Raw genomic sequence first — 18,715 nt, 5'->3', positions numbered from 1 at the left:
GGTGGAATGACAGGACCCAGACGATCCGCGATGCGATCGTCCACCATCTGGTGCATGGCGTTGAAAACTTCTGTCACTGTCCTCATGAGATCCTGCACCGACCTCTCGAGCTCCTGGATCCTGCCATCCTGGGATGCCCCCCAGCCTGGCTGCTCTTCCCGCTCGTCTCGTCCGGTCGCTCTCTCCTCCGGCCAAAACTCATCCTCCCCTCGATAAGCCACAGCCGGGCAACTCCGGGGTCTTTCAGGATAAGATCCCGGTTCAAAAAGGCTTTCTCGGGGCCCACTGCCCCGATGAACAAACGTTTCCCTGGTGCCTTGGGTATCGAACATAGTCCAATCCTCTGAGGCTTTGACCTCTTGTTTTCCCCAATGCGATGGGGTAGGAGGAGGCCAAGGAATAGTCTCATGCCTCGGGATCGCTCCCCCAACGGCACCTCGGGCTTCCATGTAGTCCGATGTTAAGGCAGTGGCCGGGACGGCACCTCGGTCCTCTGCCCAGAAAAAGGATTTCCCTTCGGCCCCGCTCATGATCGATGTCAGACTCGGGGTGAGGGGGAAAGAGGATTCTGGACAAAATGTCAGACCCCCAAAGCAGGAGAACAAACCCACGTTCCAAAGAAGTAAGATTTATTTCCAAAGCATGGTTGATCATGAACATACAGAGAATTGTCCAGAATGACTACAATACACAGGGGCAGTATAATATAGGAACTTCAAACTTGGTTAACCCAATGGGCTAAACTCCCTCGCAAGGGAGTTGATTAGAAAAGGCGCGAAGCAGCCTGAGAACTCCAACGGCTCATACCATAAACACAAGTTCAGTTCACACGGGAATCTAATTAAGCAAGGCAAGAAGACATAACACTCCATCGTCCACCTGTAGGAGAAGCTTGGCAGTTACAGTCGCATACCAGAAGAGAATAACACGGGGAGGGAGGGAAGAGGGACACATCCCAGAGAAATGGCAGCTCGCTGACACCTGGAATGAAAGAGGCAATCCATGCAGGAGAGAGGAGTAAGTGAACCAGTGGCAAGCTCTGGGTCCTTGAAGGTTTGCCAAAATGGGTATGTATGAATGGTAGCTTAACGGCACAGTCCTAAACACTGTTACACCATTAGAAGCCTATTGACTTCAATGGACTTAGAAGGGTGTAACTTTAGGACTGCACCGTTTATCTCCAAACTATTTGAATGACATACATTAGAACAGTCTTCTACTAAAACTTCTGTCACCCCATATTAAAGCCATAAAAGGATATTAAAAAGAACCTGAGGGCCACAAATTAAGCTGTTAAGAATAACAACTTGTGTCCCTGTGCATGATTGAAAACACAAGACAAGCAATGGTGTTTTATTTCATAATGTTTCCTGCTTCACAGATTTGTATAAGCCATAAGAAGTGCTGTAGGAGTATTAGGATAAGGTACAAATGTAATAACACATGAAAATGTGGCACAAACCAGATTATTCCTAGGTGGAACACACCGCTGTTGGAAAGAAAGAAAGAAAGAAAGAAAGAAAGAAAGAAAGAAAGAAAGAGAGAGAGAGAGAAAGAGAAAAAGAAAGAGAGAGAGAGAAAGAAAGAAAGAAAGAAAGAAAGAAAGAGAGAGAGAGAAAGAGAGAGAGAAAGAGAGAAAGAGAGAAAGAGAGAAAGAAAGAAAGAAAGAGAGAGAGAGAAAGAGAGAAAGAAAGAGAGAGAGAAAGAAAGAAAGAGAGAAAGAGAGAGAGAGAGAAAGAGAAAGAAAGAAAGAGAGAGAAAGAGAGAAAGAAAGAAAGAAAGAAAGAGAGAAAGAAAGAAATAAATAAAGAGAGAAAGAGAGAAAGAGAGAAAGAGAGAAAGAGAGAGAGAGAGAAAGAAAGAAAGAGAGAGAGAGAAAGAGAGAAAGAAAGAAAGAAAGAGAGAAAGAAAGAAAGAAAGAGAGAGAGAGAGAGAAAAAGAAAGAAAGAAAGAACTTCTAGCTTCTTTTCAAGAAAAAGAAGAATGGGCTTCATACCCCACCCTTCACTACCCAAAGGAGTCTCAGAGTGGCTTACAATCACCTCCCCTTCCTCTTCCCACAACAAACACTGAGAGAGCTCTGAGAGAGCTGTGACTGACCCAAGGTCACCCAGTTGGCTGCATGTGGAGGAGTGGGGAATCAAACCCAGCTCTCCAGATTAGAGTCCGCTACTTTTAACTCTGAGCTGGCTCTCAAGGAACAGGAGTCTTAAGGTAACTGTAAACTTTGTGTTCTGGTATTTAATATCGGTTGATGGAGGATGAATCCATGCATCCCTTTGTACAGGGTGGAACGCCAATGAGCTCCGAATCTGTACCAAAGCGCTACTGCAAAGTCACCACCCAGACGGCTGGTCTGCCTTTGACACAGACCACTGGATAGCTCATAAATATCTAAGCACATAAGCCCAATTTACTTATCCTTCCGTCACATGGAAAGACAGCGTTACAAATATTTTACGAGGTTGTTTTTAAAAAATAAAAATAAAATAAGTGCAGCAGATCTGCAATTATACAATTTATGGTCACTCTTGATCACATGGAGCGGACTAGGGACAAAACAAAGTAAACGTTGGGCTACACAGAGAAGAACAGAGCACAGTTGTTCCCATGTGTGGGCAGACGCATGTCCCCGTGCATGAGGCCCTCTCTTCAGTCAGATTAAATTCCTCCCGGGGAAGCCTGGCCGTTAAGGAAGAAACTTCCCTTTTGCTATCTCCTTCCTATTCTAAAGGAGCCGCGGTGGCTCAAGTGGTTAAGACGCTGAACTGCAGGCTGTGGAAGGTCGGTAGTTCAGCAGTTCGAGACCCGAGTGTGCCGCATGACGGAGTGAGCTCCCGTCTCTAGTTCCAGCTCCTTGCCAACCTAGCAGTTTGAAAGCAAGAAATTGCAAGTAGATAAAGAGGAACTGCTCCGGTGGGAAGGGAACAGCGTTCCGTGCGCCTTGGTGTTTAGTCATGCCGGCCACATGACCACGGAAATGTCTTCGGACAGCGCTGGCTCTTCGGCTTTGAAACGGAGATGAGCACCGCAACCCTAGTCGGATTCGACTGGCTTTCGAGCAAGGGAACCTTTACCTTTTACCTCCTATTCTAAAGGAAATGCAGGCTTAGGTTTTACACCTGGTTGAGGGAACGATACGCACTTTGGCAACTATGAGATCACTTGACAAAGCGACAAGGCTTCCAAGTAAGCATGGAAAGAACAATGAAACCCAGTATATTTAACTATTGCTCTCTGTTTTCTGTTTTCATGATGTTTCCCTTGTGAGTCATCTCGTGCAGGTTTTCTAGAGAGGCAGCACTGAAACGTTCTGAATAAATAATTATCAGGCATACAGCAGCAGCACCAAATACTACAATGCCCATGTGGAGATGCGAGTATTCCAAACACCGACACACTATGTGCAACATGGATCCCTAGAGAAGGGGAGGCAGAGGCCACGGAGGTAGTGTGAGAGGGGAGAGCAGAAGCTTATAGTCACCTATTGGTGCACATCCTGAGCAGAGATTCCTCCGATAAGGGTTTCGAGTGCCCAATAATCCAAAATGAAACATGTATGACTACACAAACTGAGAGGGTCTGGAGCGGGGGCGGCAAACTGTGGCTCAGGAACCGCATGCAATGACAATGTTTTCTTTAAGAGGCTATAAGATTCCCTGTATTGGAGCAAATTGCCACTAACATATACTTGACCACACCTGTTTGCAAACATGGAGATGCAATCTGGAAGCAGACCCTGGTTCGGAAGTAAACTGTTGAGGGCTGACACTACTGCAACGTCTACAAGTATCAGTTCGGTTTTCCCTGCACCAACATACTGAAGATTTCTCCACATGGAGCTTAGAGCTACATACTGGACAGCTGCCAATTTCAGCCCTTCCTCCCCTATCAGTATTGAACAACCCCACACAATAACACTGAGGCATTCTTATGCATTGTTAGGTTTGACTGCCATGGCTTATATGGGTAGGTTTAGTAAAGCTGCTTCAGTAGCGCTCCCAGAAATGTTTCAACTACAGTTGTACACTTAGATTGCAAGAATTTTCGGGGGGCAATGCGCTTTTTTGAAATGAAAATCTATGCAGTATTCTGCATACCGCATGCAGAATGTTGTTGTTCAGTTACTCAGTCGAATCCAGCTCTTCACGACCCCATGGACCCTCATCATGCCAGGCCCTCCTGTCTTCCGTTGTGTTCCGGAGTTTGCTTAATTTCACGCTCATTGCATCGATAACACTGTCTAACCATCTCATCCTTTGCTGTCCCCTTCTTCTTTAACCTTCAATCTTTCCCAGCATCAGGGTCTTCTCCCTTCTCATTGGGTGGCCAAAGTATTTGAGCTTCAGTTTCATTATCTGGCCTTCCAGGGAACAGTCAGGGTTGATTTCTTTTAGGATTGACTGATCTGATCTCCTTGCAGCCCAAGGGACTCTCAAGAGTCTTCTCCGGCACCATAATTCGAAAGCATCTATTCTTCGACGCTCGGCCTCCTGATTCTGATGTGGTCCATGGGGTCGCAAAGAGTCGGACTCGACTGTGCGACTGAACAACAACATTCTGCATGTGGTCTGAAAGCCTTGGACACTGACCGGAGGAGCTGGTGTGACAGCAAGAAACGTTCAGAGAGTAAAGGAGCTTCAGTGGTTAGCAAGCCAGCTTCTTTGAGGGAAAGGGAAGTCATCTGAATTAAAACTTCATACAGAGAATGCCATAGAATCTGGAAGAGATGCCAGGAGGCAGAGATGCCAAGCGACATGGATCTCAAAAGGAGGCAGTGCCCCCAAATCTCTGGAAACTTGTCAACCTGGAATTGGCATCCCTAGTCAATACGCTATGGGGAAAGGGAGAAAGGAATTCTGTCCGACTGAGAGAAAGGCCTAAAGCAGAAGTGTCAAACTCATTTGTTACGAGGGCCAGATCTGGCACAAATGTCATTTTGTTGGGGCCGGGCCATGTGTGCCTTAAAACGTATTGCCAGGTACTGGAGACAGAAACTGTATAAAGAACAGCAGCCAGTAAGCTCTGAGTTGGTGTATCCTCACTGCAAGGCCCCAAGGGCTGGGAGGGGGGTGTAGAGGAAAACCCACATGGGCGGATTGGAGAGCCAGCGGTGCAGCTCTGGGCAGATGCTACCATGATGCTTGACTGCTGCAGACGAGGTTGTTCTGCCATGCTGAAGCCACAATCGGAGTGGTTTCACCCACTCCCCCCAGTACTCCTCCCTTGCACTAGTGGCTCACGGGCCGCATAAGAGGCCTGAACGGGCCACTTCCGGCCCCTGGGCCTTATGTCTGACGACCCTGGCCTAAAGTATACACTGGACTTAAAACTATGGGTTTGGGGAAACAACGAGTGGCAGAAACGTGTAGGTGGAGCAGCCAAGGTTCATGCATGCCAAAAGAGACGGTGCACCATTGCCGGAAGCAGGCAATCGAGAGCAAAGGAGGTCATGGAGGCCCTGGGAACAGCCAGACAAGGCTTCTGTGTGATCACTGCACAGTGAACCAAAAACCCTAACATGACAAATGGGACCAAGAAGCTGGGGAGGGGGGCACAGAGCTGAATTTCATGTGGATTTGAGCTCACCAACAATTCTTTCGCTGCAGGTTTTAAGCAAATAAAAAGCATTCCATGCATATTTAGATTGGACTTTAAACACAAAACAAAATACCTTAAGACAGTTTCCAGTGTGCAAAAGTTTCTTCAAGACTGACCCTGAGAAAAAAAGGGGGGGGGGAATGTTAGAATATTTCCAAATAATCTGCTGTATCTTCCATCAGTCACTTAAACCCAGTTAGCCAAAAGCAAACCCCTCAGAAATGCTTACAATTCAGGTCTCATTCTGATGGACACCAGACGAAGCAGTGACCCTTGTCTGAGTTGGACCACAGTGCACTGTCATGGCAGCTCACATGATGGAACAATGTTGATCAAAAACCATCCCTCCACATAGAAGACTATCTGTCGCCCAGTAAGAGGCTAGGTCAGTATGCAGCAGCAGGAGCATTGCCACCATGTGAGTGCCTCCCCGCGGAATGAAATGAGACACCCCAGAAAGAGCTTTACCTCCTCGTCTGCCATTTGTGAACTCTTCCCAGAATGTTTAGCGGAAGGTTCAACAGCACCAGTGCTGTCACCATAGCAGGTGGCTTGGGCAACACACTGCAGTAGACAACCAAATGACCAGGAAGGTTCAGATCCAGAATAGAGTGGAAGATAAGGCTTTGCCTCAAGCTGGGGCGGGGGGGGGGGGGTCAACCCAATGAGCAATTCATTCCTTAATTCTGAGTTAGGCAATTTATCTGAACTTCATGTGCTCTTGTAAAATCGAGCATAAATAAATTCAATTATGTTGGTATAATTATTTCCAATAAGAAAAGGCTAACACTGATAGCCAAAGGTCCATGCATACTGGATTGGACTATTTACCCCCTTGCTGTTATGAAATAGCCACATTTCTTTTATACATGCACATCCAATGGAATGACTGCATATTTGCCATGACTGCTTTTTACTTGAGAACACTGGGGCAACACAATCAAAGGAGGCAATTCTTGGACCAAAAGTCTATACTTTAGAACCACTGGGCGAGTGATTGCACATTTAAAGATCTCATTTGCATATTTATTGTGTGCCTGGTGGTTTTATTCTGGAACAACTGGTTTTCTGGTCCATATTGAATTTATATTTTGTATCTATTCTGATTGTGTCTACAGGATTGTATTATATTTATATAGCCATCTTGCCATTTAATCGTTTGACCTCTGAGGAAGGCCTATGCAGGCAGAAATGTGTCAGGTTTTTAAGCCCGTGTGTATTGCCACATTATTTATATATTTGATGTGAATGGGCCCTTATATATGTTTTAAAACTTGTAAATACATGTATCTTTTTCTATATATTTTCTACATTTAGTTTTTAATATTGGCCCTCTTTTTCACATTTTACTAGCCTTTGTTAGGTTCTGAATTTTAGTGTTAAGCTTCAGTTTTTTGCCCTTTCTGTCCCTGCACATTTGCCAAAACCTTCACATGCTCATAGACTAAACCGTTTTACTTATTAAAACAAGACACTGCTTGCAGTTGTTAAAAAAAAGGTTTCCATTAACAAATGACCTTGATCAAGTTGAACAAAACTGATAAAAGGGAATACAGCACAAGAGGACAGTTTAATTTCATTAAGGCAATCTGGAATTTTTAGACTGGCATTGCTAGAGAGCAGAGGAGCATACGCCCAACTCAGTAATAAAATACACATAGTAAAAGGCCAGGCACGCAAGTACTCTTACCTATACTGTGGAAATGCCACCGAAAGAAAATCCTTTCAGGTAGTAGTTGTAATAATCTCTGCAGAAGACAGGATAAAAAGTTTTATACCAGATTAGCACATAGCAGCCACTCAATGTCCTTACTTGATCACAAGGATTACTAGAAAAGGGGGCAGGGTGTCCTCTGTCAAAATATTTTCTTCTACTGATTACCAATGTTCCCTCTAAGCTGAGTAAGTGTGAGCTAGCTCAAAGTTTTTTAGCCTCCGGCGCACACATTTTCGTCTCAGCTCTGGAAGGATGGCTCCAGAGCAAACTAATTTATGCAGCAGCCAAATCGCTCGCTCACAACTTTAATGCCAGGAGCTCACAAAGTAGAATTTTTGCTCACAAGACTCCATGGCTTAGAGGGAGCATTGCTGATAGCCCACCTTCCCCAATAGTAAAAAAAAATAAAAATGGCCGACTCCTAGTGGCGTCTACTGTGCTGTCCAAAGGTATCAGTTGTTTAACTACCATTGTTAAAGAAAATGTTCTAAACCAAGTAGGCAACTCCCAAGTTGGGGGGGGCTTATAACATGGCTTGAATAATTTGAAGTCAAGCAAAACTGGGACTGGCCACACATAACACGGATGTATATATGGGGTGGGTGAGAAAAAGATACCTGACTCAAAATTAGGTGCGTAACAGAAAAACGATCCACTTCTGAAAGTGAAAGGGTTCTAATGTGTTCTAACTCATTCCACATTTCTTTGAAATTAATGGGTCTTGGAAATTCACAGGCCACACAATTATTATTTCAGGGCTCTTTTTGTAGAAAAAGCCCAGCAGAAACTCATTAGCATATTAGGCCACACCCTGACAGCACAGCTCATTGGCATTATAGGCCACACCCCCATGTTACCAGAAGTGTGCTCATCCAGCCACACTCACCTTTTGCTTCTTATTCTGTTTACCTTGTTTGTTGTCAAAACACAGGGCCTTTTTTTATAGCAGGAACTCCTTTGCATGTTAGGCCACACACCCCTAATGTAGCCAATCCTAATGAGTTTCTGCTGTTGGGCGTGGCCTATTATGCTAATGAGTTCCTGCTGGGCGTGGCCAACTTGGGAGCCAGCCGGAACTCCGTTCCTGTGCGTTCCTGCCCAAAAATAGCCCTGGTTATCATCAATAAAATTTATATCCCTTTACCCTCACAAGGGCCGTCAAGGTGGCTAACAAATTAAAACATATAAAATATCACATTCAAACCACCCCCCCCAAAGCGCACATTGTTAAAACAATTAAAAACAGAGCATAAGTACATACAAAGACATAAAAACAACAACTGGAACATTGGTCAGGAAGCAGGGGGTCACTGAGGGAATCGCAAGCAAAATACTGGTGGAAGATGGCAACAGAAGGGAACAGACAAATTTCCCTAAGGCAGAGAGTCCCACACTTTTGGTAGCAAATAATTGGTAACATGAAAGCAGCATAAAGCTATTATTGGCATCAGTACTGGATACATGAACTCCAAAACAACATAACAGCCGATGCTTTAATCTCTGAGTCTCTATCCTGTATGCATATCTTTATCTATCTGTAGAGAGAAAAGAAGGCACCTTTAATCATTCTGGACTTAACAAAAGCAAATCATTTCTCATTCCAGTGTAAATATAAAATATAAACTGCACTAAATTCCAAACCGTTACTGACATCTTGTTCAGATTTTAATCATAAAGAAATATAAAATACCTCGGGGAAACCCCATAGCGCGGAATACTCCCTTTTGTGTTTTACTCCATTTATATGGAAATCCATTAGCACACTTGAAATAGAAATTAGGTATTACTTCTAAGCAACACACCAGGGGACTTGCTGGTTCTTTTATTCATACTCCTTTTGCTTCTGCACTTACTGCATGACTAAGAATAATTTGAAGAGTAAACTTTGACTTACACAGGCTGCTCTGTTCTTTTTCCCCTTTTTCTTTTACTTAAGCAGATGCGTTTAATAACCCATCTGGGGACTTTTTTAAACTTACAAATTGATGTTGGGAAGTACCTCTTAACCAGTGTTCCCTCTATGCTGAGTTAGTGTGAGCGAGCTCACAGTTTTTTAGCCTCCAGCTCACAGATTTTTGTTTTAGGTCAAGAAGGAGGGCTCCAGAGCAAACTGACTTATGCAGCAGCCAAATCGCTTGCTCACGACTTTAATGCCAGGAGCTCACAAAGTAGAATTTTTGCTCACAGGGCTCCACAGCTTAGAGGGACCATGGCTCTTAACCAGATTATCTGCAAACCATAAGGAATGTCGTCATCTCAAAGCAAATCAACATGTAACGTTAGGGAGACTTGCCAACTACCCCTGAGACTGCCCCAGGGCTGGCATCAACATGCAATGTGGTGGGGCAGATGCCAGGAACCAAGTCACTTTGCAGGGCTAACCCCCTTGTCTGCGCACTTCACCTGCCACCTACTTGCCAGTGTGCAAGCACTCCGTCAGCCATGTTCCTGGTTGCATGTGCTCCCCAGCACCAGAAGAAGAGTAGAGATTGGATTTATACCCTGCCCTTCCCTCGGAGTCTCAGAGTGGCTCACAAACTCCTTCCCCTTCCCACAACAGTCACCCTGTGAGGTAGGTGGGCCTGAGAAAGCCCTTTCAAGAACTGCAGTTGAGAGGACAGCTCTGACAGAACCATGGCTTGCCCAAGGTCATCCAGCAGCTGCAAGTGGAGGAGTGGGGAGTCAAACCCGGTTCTCCCAGATTAGAGTCCGCGCACTTAACCACGACACCAGACTGGCTCTCGGGGAGTAAGTGTGTGAACAGCACACAGGGGCACTGCTACTGGCAGTCACCACGGCGGCACTCCCAACCAGTGTTCCCTCTAAGCTGAGTCAGTGTGAGCTAGCTCACAGTTTTTTAGCCTCTAGCTCACACATTTTTTGTCTCAGCTCAGGAAGGAGGGCTCCAGAGCAAACTGATTGATGCAGCAGCCACATCGCCCGCTCACACTTTAATGCCCGTAGCTCACAAAGTAGTTTTTTTGCTCACAAGACTGCACAGCTTAGAGGGAACATTGCTCCCAACCACACACTTGCCCCAGTCAGGGAAAGGACATACAGACAGGGTGGGCTGCTGTGAGTAGGCACGGAACAACACATAAGCGGAGCAGATGGGAAGGGGGGCATGTGGGTGGGTAATAAGGATAGTGGCGGGGGAGACCTGAAACCAACCCTGCAGTGCCCTCGTCCCTCCCAGCACCTAAGCTTAGCATTACGCACAAGCAGCCCCGACCCGAGTAAAAATGAACCCGGGAAAAGCAACCTTCGGCACTTGAGAATGCTGACCAAAACTGGGCTCTTCCATGAATACGCCCGGGGTTACTGAAAACAGCATGCAATGCCAGCTCTGGCCACTGGAGCAGGAGGAGACTGCCACACAGAAGCAGGCGGGGAGAGTGAACACACGCAACCCCCGCATCCTGCTCCCGAGCTGTACACCTTCACTGGCTCTACATCCAACAACTGTCCTTCTGGCTGAGGAAGCCTTTCAACTGCCTGGAGAGGTTCAATATTGATGCTGGCTGTGTCACCACTTCCACAGGCTTCAGCTGTCTACGCTGACTGGATCTCCATGTCTCAAGATCCAATACTGGAGTCTCGTGTGCAGTTCTCGAGGCCTCACTTCAAAAAGGGGACAGAATGGAGCGGGTACGGAGGAGAGCGATGAGGGTGATCAGGGGCCTGGAGACCAAGCCCGATGAGGAAAGGCTGAGGGACCTGGGAATGTCTAGTCTGAAGAAGAGGAGGTTGAGGGGGACACGATTGCTCTCTCTCTTTTTAAAATTTTATTAAAAAAACAAGACAAATACAAAACATAAAACTTAACATTTCTACAACAAGCAACAGAACATACCAAATTGTAAACAATTATCTGGACTATTAAATACAAATATACAACACATAAATGTAAGTGTTAATCAGTTATAACTAGTCGTATATAAACCGCTACCCTTTTTGATGTCATATACACCGTTTAACTAATAATATTCCTTCTACTTCAAACACAGATATCATCAGGACACTTTGAGACTAAGAGAAGGCAGAGGAGAGGTAGGTAAAGAGGAATATATTTTAAAGTAACTCTTGATAGATAGGGTTTGAGGGTAGAATCTTGTTAGAATTAATATACTCCATACAGGGGAACCATTTGGCTTTATGTCGTCTGTCTAGGAAAGATGTCTGATTGCAGAAGGTCATTATTGATTTTTTCCCATACTTAATAAGTGCCCAATTTTTGTCAAATCACAAGTCTACAGATAGTACTACTTGTTGCCTCCATAAATTCACAATGGATGTTTTGGCAGCTGTAAGTAGGCAGTTAATCAAATCTTTCCTGATATCAGGAATGTCCATTGATGTCCAGTGGCACAAGAAAATGACTTCCGGTGTTAGAGTGATGTTGTATCCTGTTATCAGGAAAACATACCTTTCAATTTCCCTCCAGAAAATCTGTAACAGAGGGCAGTCTTACCAACAGTGTTTGAAGGAGCCCAGGAAGTCACTCTTTTTGTAGCAGGAACTCCTTTGCATCTTAGGCGACACACCCCTAATGTAGCCAATCCCCCAACAGCTTACAGAGCTCTTCTTACAGGGGCTACTGTCAGCTCTCGGAGGATTGGCTACATGAGGGGTGTGTCGCCTAATATGCAAAGGAGTTCCTGCTACAAAAAGAGCCCTATATACGGGCTAATTTTACCGGTGTCATGTACCATCGGGTTAATATTTTAAAGTTTTGCAGTCTAACATGCTCTCTTTAAGTATCTAAAGGGCTGTCCCTTAGGGGAGGGCAGGGAGCTGTTCCTGTTGGCAGCAGAGGAGAAGACTCACAATCATGGGTTTAAATTAAGGTACAGGCTGGATATTAGGAAAAAAACCAGGGCTTTTTTTGTAGAAAAAGCCCAGCAGGAACTCATTAGTATAATAGGCCACACCCAACAGCAGAAACTCATTAGCATATTAGGCCACACCTGGACAGTGCAGCTCATTAGCATATTAGGCCATGCCCCATTCTTTCCCTTGGCTTTAAATGCCTCCCCGATCCTTCCAGGCCCCCCCAGGCCCACCAGCCTCAGAATTTCCGGGGGGGGGTCACTCTCCAGGCCTTCCCTCTGTAGCCACGCATGCAGAGGTTATGGCAGTAGTGGGCGTGGCCAACTCTGAAGCCAGCCGGAACTCCGTTCCTGTGCGTTCCTGCCCAAAAATAGCCCTGGGAAATACATTTTTACAGTAAACGTTGTGCAACAGTGGCATCGGCTGCCCAGGGAGGTGGTGAGCTCCCCCTCACTGGCAGTCTTTAAAAGCTGTGGCTGGACTCTGGAGCCAGGGAGGCTCTAGGCTGATACTGCATTGGGCAGGGGGTTGGACTAGATGGCCTGTCTGGCCCCTTCCAGATCTGTGATTCTAAGACAAAGACTAGACTCTTCTTCTCTAAAGTAGTTTCTCTGGTAAAACTATAGTTTACCACTTGAGCATGCTATTCCCCCCCCCCTAACATTTTACGTTGTCTAACCAACATGACTGTTTCCTAGATTGCTCCAAAGTTTTGATACCAACCAACGGCCTCTGCTGCTTGGAAACATGTCACATTAAGTATATCACAGCAGGTTAAAAATACATCTCCTATCGCTGAGGCTATTCAATGACATTCTGCAGATGGTGGCTCTTTAAGCTGGCGGAAGGAGAAGAAAGATCCACCATCGGCAGAAAAGAGCCTGTAGGATAAAGTCTTAAGCATGAAGTTACTAGAAGGCTTTAGACAACTCACCCCTGCGGCTAGCGACCTTACCACTGCATAAAACCAGGGGTCATTTCTTGCAGGAGCGCACAGGAGCGGAGCTCCGGCAGTAAAGAGCCCAGGGGGTGGGCACAGGCAACAAGCCCCACCCCCTGCTCCCACTCAGTCAGAGCAAGAACCAGCCGGGTAAGCTGCAGAGCCCCCCCCCCCCCGGCTCCCCGGTCCAAAACAGTCCAGTGGCACTTTTAAGACCAGGTTTTATTCAGGTACAAGCTCTCCCTCCTCTATGAGGGACAGATCTCCACGTTCCCCCCCCCCCAACAGCTAGCAATCCAAAACAGTCCAAAATAAGTGGAGCCTGAGCGGTGGGTGTTGCCTTCTGACACACTTCCGGTGATGTCAGGGTGTGTGGCATATGCAAATGAATTATGCTAATGAGTTATGCTAATGAGCTCCTGCACCTCTTTTTCTACGAAATGACCCCTGCATAAAACTATCTAATGATTATTGAGATAACATATGTGAAGGGCTCTGAACACCCTAAAGTAAAAGGTAAAGGTTCCCTTGCTCGAAAGCCAATCGAGTCCAACTCTAGGGTTGGCTCATCTCCATTTCAAAGCCGAAGAACCAGCGCTGTCCGAAGACGTTTCCGTGGTCATGTGGCCGGCATGACTAAACACCAAGGCGCACGGAACGCTGTTCCCTTCCCACCGAAGTGGTACCTATTTATCTACTTGCAATTTCTTGCTTTCGAACTGCTAGGTTGGCAGGAGCTGGAACTAGAGACGGGAGCTCACTCCGTCATGCGGCACACCCGGGTCTCGAACTGCTGAACTACCGACCTTCCACAGCCTGCAGTTCAGCGTCTTAACCACTTGAGCCTAAAGTGCTGCGTAAATACTTACTGTCATTCCTGTTATATTGTCCCAGTGGTTGGATTCCCTGGGAACCTGTTTCTGCAGAGCAGAATAGCTGTGTTGCAAGGCATCAGCTTGGCAGGCAACCTCTGTTAGGGATGCTATTTCTGCACTCCCAGCCCCACAGGATTATGCCGTTTTACTAAGAATTTTTGCTGTTAGACTCAAACATGACCACATTTTGCAATCAGCTTGCTGACGGAAGGAATAGCCTTTTTTTTTTGCCAGGAAACCTTGCTGTTAGATTCCAATACTGTTATCATTCAAATGCTATATTTTGTAACTGGCTTCCTGACTGACCAACTAATTCTATCGTACCTGTAATCTGCCTTGAGTCCCAGTGAGAAGGGCAGATTATAAATGAAAACAAAGAAATTAATTAATTCGTATCTGCCTGGTTGTCACAAAAGGGACTGGAAGTGGGAGATACTTCAAGTCACTGTCGATGTGAAAACTGGTTCATCTGGTCTTCTTTATACTTAAAAAAAATAGGCGTGGGACAATTCTGGGAGCAGCAAGCATGTGGATCACTCAAAATAGCTTGTCTGTTAAAAAAAAATTACGCATGTTAATCAACTATGTTAACAGGTTACGAAGAAGAAGAAGAGGAGGAGGAGGAGGAGATTGGATTTATACCCTGCCCTCCACTTGGAGTCTCAGAGTGGCTTACAAACTCCTCTCCCTTCCCCCTCCCCACAACAGACACCCTGTGAGGGAGTTGGGGCTGAGAGAGAGCTGAGAGAACTGGCCCTGAGAGAACAGCCCTGACAGAACTATGGCTTGCCCAAGGTCATCCAGCAGCTGCAAGTGGAGGAATGGGGAATCAAACCTGGTTCTCCCAGTCCACACACTTAACCACTACACCAAACTGGCTCTCTTGACTATTTAACACTGACTATTTAAGATGCTGGACACATCATAAAACGAGACATGTAATAATCACATCACCACCTGCAGACGACATGTTCCGGTCCCACAGCGTGTTGCAGCTGAGAGGGAAAGCTGGACATTGTCTACAATAAGATTATTTATTGATTGATTTGATTTGTATCCTGCCCTCCCCGCCGAGGCAGGCTCAGGGTGGCTTACATTACAAGTTAAAATATTAAAGTACAGGTAAATGGAAGGGTTCGGGAGCCAAGTGACCAGGCGGGGAAACATTAACCACTAGCCACTGTATGTGGAGCAACAGATGACTAGTGGTGACAAAGGCGGTGCGGACCCAGCCCTTTCCTGAGCTCTCTGTGCTTTGTTCCTTGGAGGAACATTCTCCATTCCACCAGAGTAGTTTCCCCCTCAGTATGCAGTTGAGCTGCGGTGGCTCGAGTGGTTAAGATGCTGAACTGCAGGCTGTGGAAGGTCGGTAGTTCAGCAGTTCGAGACCCGAGTTGCCGCATGACGGAGTGAGCTCCCGTCTCTAGTTCCAGCTCCTGCCAACCTAGCAGTTCGAAAGCAAGAAATTGCAAGTAGATAAAGAGGTACCACTTCAGTGGGGAGGTAACAGCGCTCCGTGCGCCTTGGTGTTTAGTCATGCCGGCCACATGACCACGGAAACGTCTTCGGACAGCGCTGGCTCTTCGGCTTTGAAACGGAGATGAGCACCGCAACCCTAGAGTCGGATTTGACTGGCTTTCGAGGAAGGGAACCTTTACCTTTACTATGCAGTTGTAAGTAAAGGGTGGAGTAGTGCTTTCAGCCTTAGAATTCCACCATGTAAAAAGAGAACCCCCTTTCTTTGGAAACTGAGACACAGCTTAGTTTGTAACATTTATCAATACCAGGTGTCACTCAAATGGTTGCAAGTGTTCCAAAAAGGTATAATGATTATGTAAATCCTGCTCTAAAAGGTGTTTACTGATCTGGATGTGCTGAAGTTTGATTCCAGGTGCCAAGCTCTAATAACCCTCATTAGCTATTTAGCTAATTGAAACAAAACAGGGGACAAGCCCTTACTCCTGCTGATACAGGATGAAATTGGCTGCCCAAACAACCAATTTGTGAACCTCCTACGGCTCGAAAATATAGATGTTAATCTAGATGACATTTACACAGTTTTTCTGCCTTATGTTTGCTTTGAGGGAACCCTCAGCCAATCTTATGACAGCTCCTTTCCGTGGAAAAAAATTCTGACCCTGTCTTCAGAATAACACTATCACTTTCATACCAGAAGATTTCAGCACAGAAGAACCAGAAGGGAGAGGGAACCCCCCCCCCCCAGAATATTTTTGGTTTAACTACTCAGAAAAATTCAATGTCAGTGCTGCATAGACATGTGGTTCATAAATCTGCAACTTTTCAGAAGACAAACACCAAAGACTGGAACAGGTACCACATTAACGAAATAATTTTTCCTTTCTGGAAGCATTCCGTTCAAATTCTCTCCAGAAACAAGCTACCCAAAAATAAGCTATTATTGTAAGTGAGACTGGACAAAGAGGAAAGGTGGGTTTATATAAAAATGTTTAAACAAATAAATAAACGAGGGCAGGATTCAGCAGGTGCGTTGTGCTAGTGGAGGCTCTTTCCTCTAGTGGAATCATTTCCTGGTTTAAGAGGGTCCTATTTTGGCAAACGAGCATCTTACACCATGTGAAGACTCCTTTCCACCAGAGGAAAGTGCCTCTATTAGCGCGATGGATCTCTGGGATCCAGCCCACAGTAGGCTAATACTTATACAGCGCAATTTAAAGTATGTAATCCAATGAACATAGATTACTACTAGTGTAATCCTTACTACAGGCCACTAAAGTATACAAGCACTATCTACCCCATATTGCAAGTCCTTTTACTGCCTGCACTGGATGGGCCAAATCCGGAGGCTGCTAGGAGCCTTCTAGCCTATTCCCACTCTCATCCCCAAAGAAATGATCAAAAGCATGAAAAAAACGCCGAGATGTCAAATGGAATATTTTGTTAACAGTTCAGTTCCTAATTATATGGAGGCGGGAGAGAGGGCAGGACCCGGCCACCACCATTTGCAACACTGTCCAATGAACATAGATTACTACTAGTGTAATCCTTACTACAGGGCACTAAAGTATACAAGCACTATCTACCCCATATTGCAAGTCCTTTTACTGCCTGCACTGGATGGGCCAAATCCTGCAAAGACAGTAGTCAAGCCCCGGAGGCTGCTAGGAGCCTTCTAGCCTATTCCCACTCTCATCCCCAAAGAAATAATCAAAAGCATGGGAAAAACACCGAGAGGTCAAATTAAATATTTTGTTAACAGTTCAGTTCCTAATTATAAGGAGGAGGGAGAGAGGGCAGGACCCGGCCACCACCATTTGCAACACTGTCCAATAGTCATAAACCAGTCTTGATGTACTGTTTGTGAGAAATGTTTGCCAGGAAGAGAACGTATTCTTTATCGCTATGAAAGAGGTTTGGAAACGCAAGAACTTACTTCAAAAAGAAAGAGAATGGAGTCCAGCTCTTCCCTTTGCGATTTATTTCCTAGGAATAGAGGAACATTCTTGTTATTACGGATCAAGGTACTACTCCCGAGAACAAAATCCTGCCGGATGTGCAGTTTCTTAGTTCAGCTCAGTCATGAACAGGCCTGTCCATGTAAAAGTGGATACTTTAAGGCAAAAAAACACAAAATTAACAATGCTGCATTCTTCTTCTGCATTCTCACTTTCATCACTTATGTGTCCCTATTGCTCTGTGGGTTTTGTTTTGATTTCTGCACGTTTTGCTCCCTCTGGTGGTCGATTCAATATTATATTGCTATACGTCCAGCATTTGTTGTTGTTCAGTCGCACAGTCGAGTCCAACTCTTCGCGACTGCATGGACCACATCATGCCAGGTCCTCCTGTCCTCCGCCATGCTCTGGAGTCTGCTTAATTTCATGTTCGTTGCATCGATAACACTGTCTAGTCAGCTCATCCTTTGACGTCCCCTTCTTCTTTGACCTTCAATCTTTCCCAGCATCAGGGTCTTCTCCAGTGAGGGCTCCCTTCTCATTGGGTGGCCAAAGCATTTGAGCTTCAGCTTCAGTCCCGCATACTTCCCTCCAAATTTAAACTGCAGGTTTTTATGCTGGACATAAAGCAAAGTGATAACAAATTGACCACTAGAGGGAGTAAACATATGCAGAAAAGAAAAAATCCTGAAGCAACAGGGACACGCAAGTGACAAAAATGAGAACGCGGAAGAGCCCTAGGATTGCAGAAAAAGCATTAAACTATCTAAAACAAGGTGTAGACAATATATATAAATGGCGAATTACAAGTTTTAGAGACAAGGCAGAAATATCAGATGATACCTACAATAATCATTGTCATGAATTACAATCTCTATCAATGAACCTCATCATGGAGTTTGAGAATTCACAAGCATATGACTCTAGCAGTGCTGTGAAGGAAAGTCCTTCTACTTTGTCCTCAAACCTAGGTGTCTGCTTGGAATAATCTTTTTAACGTTTTTGCTCCAGCCTACAAGCTGACTGGCTGCTGCCTAAGAGCTGAATTGTAGGAAGTTACAGAATCACATGGAATGAGTGCTGCACAGGATAGTTCAGGCACAAGATGCTGACAGCTGGTGACTCTATCATGTGCAATAAGAACATGAGAGAAGCCAATGTTGGATCAGGCCAATGGCCCATCCAGTCCAACACTCTGTGTCACACAGTGGCCAAAAATACCAGGCACCGTCATGTTAGAGAATGAGCTTGATATTTGCTTTATGGACTATTTATTGCTATACACAATGGACTGTGCACACACACACAAATTTGGTTA

General features: G+C 45.4%; 1 protein-coding gene across 1 annotated transcript in view; it reads right to left on the bottom strand.

Annotated features, from left to right (window-relative positions):
• The window catches only part of RALGAPA2 (Ral GTPase activating protein, alpha subunit 2 (catalytic)), a 235,075-nt gene that overhangs the window by 212,160 nt on the left and 4,200 nt on the right, over positions 1-18,715 (bottom strand). The window contains exons 2-4 of the mRNA XM_015406000.1: positions 17,376-17,425; positions 7,292-7,349; positions 5,675-5,718 (exon numbers count right to left, since the gene is read on the bottom strand). Of these exons, the coding sequence (XP_015261486.1) occupies positions 5,675-5,718; positions 7,292-7,349; positions 17,376-17,425 (152 nt within the window). The remainder of the gene's footprint in view (positions 1-5,674; positions 5,719-7,291; positions 7,350-17,375; positions 17,426-18,715) is intronic.

Source organism: Gekko japonicus, unplaced genomic scaffold (genome assembly GCF_001447785.1).
Source record: "Gekko japonicus isolate JY-2015 unplaced genomic scaffold, Gekko_japonicus_V1.1 scaffold388, whole genome shotgun sequence".
NCBI classification, from domain to species: Eukaryota; Metazoa; Chordata; class Lepidosauria; order Squamata; family Gekkonidae; genus Gekko; species Gekko japonicus.
This window is presented reverse-complemented; position numbering and strand designations above follow the sequence as displayed.